Genomic DNA, 6,773 nt, shown 5'->3' with positions numbered 1-6,773 from the left:
AAAAAAAAAAAAAAAAAAAAAAATTCTCAGTCTACTTCCAATATAAACTGACAGCAATGTAAAAAAATAAATAAACCAAACCCTTTCCTCTTGCGTCAATTCTGACTCATGACAACCCCATGTGTTACAGGGTAGAAGTGCACTCCATAGGATTTTCTTGGTTATAATCTTTACGGAAGTAGATCCCTAGGGCTTTCTTTTGCGGCACCGCTGGGTGGGTTAGAACTTCCAACCTTTAGGTTAGTAGTTGAGCACAAACCATTTGCGCAGCGTAGTAACCTGATACCAGTATAGGTGAATGGTAATCAGGAACTTACAAGGAAACTTGTCTAACCAGGACCTGTGTTAATTTCTCGTACTGTAATTGCTAGAACCCAAAAAGACCATGGTGAGCGACTGCAGGCAAAATTCCTTCCCCTTTATTAGACAGTGCTAGATTTGGTCCTACCTTATTGCCACCAGTTTCAGCTTCTACTTTCTTGGTATTGGAATGGCATTGGAGGCCTCTTCTATGAATTGGGATTTTTGTGGGCAGTATGATCCTGATGGCCATTGCTTCCCTAAGGTCTAGCAGTATGTTTCTGTCTCTGGGGGGTAACATTCTCAGTCTGTGTCCTCCAATTATTAAAAACATTTCTTGTTTATAACTTGAAATTTTTACTAAAGATATGAAAGATACACAAGAATTCCCTTTTATATACCAGATTTGATCTGAAATGGGTATAAATCAAACACTTCTAAATGCACCAGGAAATAGGAACTTTAAAGGTATCCAATTATGAATCATTCTATAAACGTAGTAGTCATTCCCTTTTTATCTTTCTTTGTAAATTTGAATTCCCACCTTCAATTAATTATCTTTGATTAAGGTAAAGTTATAGGGGCAGGTAAAAATCTTATTAGCATAGTGGCTAAGAGTGGGTTTTGGAGTCAGACTGCTTGTATTCAAATCTTGGCTTTACTATCTATTGTGAGCCTTTCAGAAGTTAAACTCTCTGTGCCTAAGTTTCCTCATCAGTTTACCTGTGAAGAATAACCGGAGATTGCTATTTTAAAATGTTAATAGCTTATAATGCATTTCTTTCTTTGTAGACCATATCCTTTTGTTTTATTCTATTCTAAGTTTCATGGGCTAGAGATGTGTGTTGATGCAAGGACTTTTGGGAATGAGGCTCGGTTCATCAGGCGTTCTTGTACACCCAATGCAGAGGTAAGCTTATAGAAGGCTTTTTTGGGGCCAGGGCAGAGATCTGAGCATTAAGTACAAAATGTGGTAGCTTAAGACACTTTAACTACTGATACATTTTATATCATCTAGCATCTTTCTTTTGTGGAATTTTAGGTAATATTAACTGTGAGGTCTTAAAAGTTACTGTGCACATTAAAGAAATTATGATGTTCCTTGTAAGAGAAAATACTAGACTCCTTTGTGTTTATCCAAGAGCTTGGCTGCTAATCAAAGGGTCGGCAGTTCAAATCCACCAGCCACTCCTTGGAAACCCTGTGGACAGTTCTACTCTGTCCTGTAGGGTCGCTGAGAGTCGGAATGGACTCAGCAGCACATAACAACAACAACAACAACAATAGGGGTTAAGTGTATGCTATGATTTGATCAAGTTAGATGACAAAGCTGAAAGCTAAAGTAGATTTTGTATGTGCCACTATAAAAATTTTTATAAAATTGTATTTTAGTGTGGAGTATATTTTTGGCTTTGTTTTCCTACATGCCAAAATAAGCATTCCAAATTATATGATACAATGTTGCAGTTAAGAGTGTGGAATTTGGAGCCAAACTTAGTAGATTCCTGTCTTTTCTGACTTACTAGCTTTGTAACCTTCGGAAAATTACTTAACCTCTTATGCCTCAGTTTTATCTGTAAAAAGGTGGTATGAGGACTGACACAGTTAATATGTGTAAATCACCTAGAACAGTGTCTGACATAGATAAGTGCTAAGCAGTTTGCTGTAACATCACTGCATTCCATCAAAACTAAGTTACGATAACTCAAGACTCATTAATTTCAGAGATACTAAAATGTGGGAACAGGTGAATCTTAGAATTGATGAAATACCGTATTTTTTTATGCCACATGGTGGGCTGTAGGAGTAGGGGTTGGCAGTCTGCAGGAACATTGAGTTTGAAAAACTGATTTATCTCCTTCCCAGTTGATAACTGCTGATTTGTAGCTACAAGTCTTGTAATTAATGGCTTATTTTCCAAGTTGTATTTGTAAAATGCTTCGAATAGTCTTCAAAATTGCAGGATAAAAAATGTTTCTAAGGTAGAAAATAATTTATAGAAATACAAAATTATTCTTTTAACTGACAGGTGAGGCATGAAATTGAAGATGGAACCATACATCTTTACATTTATTCTATACAAAATATTCCAAAGGGAACTGAAATTACTATTGCCTTTGATTTTGACTATGGGAATTGGTAAGTTCAAATGTATAAATATTGTACCTGTTGCTTCAAAATAGTTTCTTAATGTCCTTATGATTATCTAGACATTGTCATTAGTTTTTTAGCTTTTTATTTACCATGAGAAAGTTAAAAGTACCTAAAAATAAGCATTTTTGTATCATCTTCCATTACATCATTGTTTAGTTTTCTTGGAGCCCTGGTGGTGCAATGGTTAAGAGCTCAGCTGCTAAGCAAAAGGTTGGCAGTTCGAATCCACCGGCTGCTCCTTAGAAACCCTATGGGGCAGTTCTACTCTGTCCTATAGGTTTGCTGTGAGTGAACTGACTCGACGTCAATGGGTTTGGTTTTTTTGGTTTTTTAGTTTTCTTAACTTCCCCTATTATTGTGATGTAAATGTTCCTAGTAACTATAATTAATAATCCTAATTCAGCCATACAACACTGACCTAGTTTATATGAGAATTTTGTTTCTTTAGTTTATTCTTGTATTTTAGGGGATACAATTTTAGTCATCGAGTTAATTTGTTTAATCGGTGTGAACGAGTAATTTTTTTTGCCCTTCAAAATAAAATCGTACCAAATTTTCTTTGCAATATGAATTGAAAGGATTTTCAAACACTAGGAAAAAAAAACAAATTTTAATTCTGATTCTAGACATGTCAGTTTAAGTTTTTAAAAAGTTAATACACAAAAGATATAAATAATAATACAGACACCCACGTACACAGACTTCTCAAATCAAGAAACAAAATATTGTCCATTGAAGACCCCTTATGTTTACAGCCAGATGGCATCTCATCTTCCTTCTTCCCTCCTTCGCCAGAGATAACCAACCACTGGCTTTAATTTGGTGCATTTCTTTAATGTTTTACTGTTTCCATATAATATCTAGTATTTTGTATATTTTTAAACTTTATATAAATTGTTACATATTGTATTCCTCTGCTTTCAACTTTTTGCATTCATTACTTTTGTGACATTTAGCCATATTATTATATATAGCTCTGGTTCATTTATTTTCCCTGTTGATGACATTTATCTGTCCATTTCATTGTTGATGACTCTTTATATTAACAAAAAGTGTTCTGTGGCTTTTTAAACATGTCTGCTGTGTACATGTTCTTTCCATGTTAGTTACCTAGGAGTGGAATTGCTGGGCTATAGAATGTACACAGCCATAGTTTTTACTAGACATTGGTGAATTACTCTCCAAAGAAGCTTGCACCAATTTACTTTCCCACAGTAATTTAGTTCCTTGCTCCATTTCTTTACTGTAAGACTTTTAATATTGATGCTAATCTGTGTGAAATGGTATCGTTTTATATTTTAAATTATCATTTTCCTTGATTATTAATGAATCCAAGGATCTATTTATTTATTTAAATAAAGCAAGTACCACGCAGATACTTTATTTCCTTTGGCAAAGTGTCAAAAGTTGAGAGAGTAAACAGCTGTTACAACAAAATAAATATAATTTAAACAAAATCAAAGCCTGTATTTTTTAAATGACTAAGTTCTTATCTATTTCCAATCTCCATTTTATTTTGCCCATGAAGAAATAGTTCACAAATAAAACTAGAGAGACACTTCTCACGAAAATCTTAAGGCAGTAAAGCAATTTTCCTGAATCTTTTTTTTATATTATAGTTTCATAAATCAAATTAAACACATGTATGCAATTTTGCCTCACTTGGAAGATCATCCATAATATAAAATCTGTAAGGCTATTCATAAATGAATGTAGGATACAATCTCATGGCCTGATAACCTTTCACCCAAGATTTGATTGTTTTCAGCAAGGATCTCTTTATATATTCATTTGTTATTTGGATTTCCTCTCTGGTGAATTGCCTAATCATATTATCTGTCCATATTTCTGCTGGATAGTCTTTTTTCTTACTGAATTTTTTTGGAGTTCTTTATATCCAGAATATATCTTTATATATTCTATAGTCTTTTGAGCTATTGTAGTGTGTATTTTATCTTTTAAACTTTGTGTGGTATCCTTTTTAAATGCAGAAGTTTTTAATGTCCATATTTTCTCTAAACTAAATTCCTCTTCAGCTTACACCTCTGCCTGATTTTTGGAGTCTGATTTGTCACTGATGACTTCAGCTATTCTTTTTTAGCCTTTTTTCCCTTAGAAAGTGGAAAGTTTAGCATAATGGCTCTTTACTCATTGATTTGAGAGACTGTGTATGCCATAGTGGTTAAGAATAAAAGCTTTTTATTATCTGTCTGGTTTCAAGTCCTAGCTTAGTCTCTTACTAGCTGTATAACCTTGGACCAGTTTCTTCACTTCTTTGTGTCTCATCACCTTAAGTATAGTATGAGAATAAAAACAATAATAGCATCTAACAGGGACTTGCTGAAGATTCAGTGAGTTAACCCATAGAAAGTGTTTAAAACAGTTCCTGGCTCAAAGTACGTGCTTCATAAATATCAGCTGTTGTTATCATCATTATTTGCAGTCTGTTACCTAAAATCAAGGAAAATACCTAGGAAGAGTTTCAAGCTAGTCTGTCAGTACCTGATTCTGAGGGGTGGGGGAGTAGGACCATATATGTTTGAGTTCTACCCGATTCACAGAATTAAGCAGTTTGACTTATACCTGTCTAGCAGTGTTGAAGTGCTGAAAGTGAATGACTAGGAATATTAGAAAATTGGAAAAGTAAGTTGTTTTTATTGTAAACAAACAAAACATGCTATTGTTAACTCAAATTTGGGCATTTAGCTTGTATCCTAGAGATGAACTAAATGCTGGCGGTACTGTAGAGATAAAGAGGGCAGAGAGTTGACAAATATTGAAGAGATGAAAAGTGTGTGAGCTTTGGAGTCATACAGATCTATATCTGATGCCATCTCTACCACTTATTAACTGTGACTTTGGACAAGATACTGACCCTCTCTGAACTGTTCTCTCATCTGTAAAATGGGAGTAATAATTATCATCACTGTGAAAACGTGAGATAGTGCAATTATTTTTCAAGCTTCTGTTTAAAAGAGGAACACTTAAGAGGTGCAGAAGGAAATGTAACTTTAAATTTTTCAAGGTAGCTTTTTAAAGAAGTCTAGTTATTCAAATCATTCCTTAAATTAGAGATAAATTAGTTAAGGTTTGCTGTCTATTATAACTAACATTTTTTATGTAGGTCAAATTTAAGGTCAGTAGGTAGTTTTTCATATTCAGAACATATACTTTATCATATCTGGGACCACTGAAATAATTATGCTTTTTGCCTTCATGTTATTTTGTGTTTGCTACGGTGTCATTTTGGAAACACTGGTGGTGCAGTGGTTAAGAGCTATGGCTGCTAACCAAAAGGTCAGCAGTTCGAATCTACCAGGTGCTCTTTGGAAACTCTATGGTTAGTTCACCTTTGTCCTATAGTGTTGCTATGAGTCGGAAATTGACTCGACAGCAGTGCGTTTGGTTTGGGTTTACAGTATCATTTTACCTAAAAAATACAAAGGTTTTAATTTATTGTTCTTCTATGGTTGAAGACTCAATCTCTGGTCAGAAACTAACTTCCAATGATATTGTTTTTATGAGAAAAGAAAATTTCATTTGTGATAGTAACTAGGAATGCAAAGTAGTAAAAAGTAAGGATTACTTATAATTAGTATACAATTTTGTGGAATTGAAGCTTAAAACAGATTTGCTTTGTATCTTGAATAAATATTTAACTGATTATCTTTCCAGTAAGTACAAGGTGGATTGCGCATGCCTCAAAGAAAATCCAGAGTGCCCTGTTCTAAAACGTAGTTCTGAATCCACGGAAAACATCAATAGCGGTTATGAGACCAGAAGGAAAAAAGGAAAAAAAGACAAGGATATTGCAAAAGAGAAAGATACACAAAATCAGAATATTACTCTGGACTGTGAAGGAACAACCAACAAAATGAAGAGCCCAGAAAATAAACAGAGAAAGCTTTCTCCACTGAGATTATCAGTATCAAATAATCAGGTATTGATACATGCTCTAGTGATTCTCGATGAAAGAAATTGAGTTAACAAGGGAAAATAATTTGTCGTTTTTTAACCTTTTTGTTTTATGTAAAATTGCTTGTTTAAAATATTTTTAAGTCCATTCTGTTATTTTATGAAGTATTTGTAGGTGTAAAATACAAGTTCTGCTAGAGTTTGTATAGTATTTGTTATTAAGAAATAACTTAGTTATTGAATCCTTGCAGAATTGAGTATAACATTTTTCTAAGACTGGGTAATTTCAAAATACCTTCCAGGTGGCTATTTCTTTATGTTCATAATCAAGTGTTCTAATTTAAAATCTTAAACCATAAAATTTTCTTTCCTTAAAAATTTGAGACACAAATAATTACCATATT

At 33.6% G+C, this 6,773-nt stretch overlaps 1 protein-coding gene across 10 annotated transcripts in view; it reads left to right on the top strand.

The window, feature by feature from the left end:
- The window catches only part of KMT2E (lysine methyltransferase 2E (inactive)), an 87,216-nt gene that overhangs the window by 55,847 nt on the left and 24,596 nt on the right, over window positions 1-6,773 (top strand). For all 10 annotated transcript variants that reach the window (XM_004382614.3, XM_023737072.1, XM_023737071.1 and 7 more), the window contains 3 exons: window positions 1,093-1,210; window positions 2,330-2,439; window positions 6,130-6,394. In XM_004382614.3, coding sequence (XP_004382671.1) covers window positions 1,093-1,210; window positions 2,330-2,439; window positions 6,130-6,394 — 493 coding nt within the window. The remainder of the gene's footprint in view (window positions 1-1,092; window positions 1,211-2,329; window positions 2,440-6,129; window positions 6,395-6,773) is intronic.

Source organism: Trichechus manatus, unplaced genomic scaffold (genome assembly GCF_000243295.1).
Source record: "Trichechus manatus latirostris isolate Lorelei unplaced genomic scaffold, TriManLat1.0 scaffold00096, whole genome shotgun sequence".
Lineage (NCBI taxonomy): Eukaryota > Metazoa > Chordata > Mammalia > Sirenia > Trichechidae > Trichechus > Trichechus manatus.
Note: the sequence above shows the minus strand (reverse complement) of the source record. Positions and strands in the feature narration are given on the sequence as shown.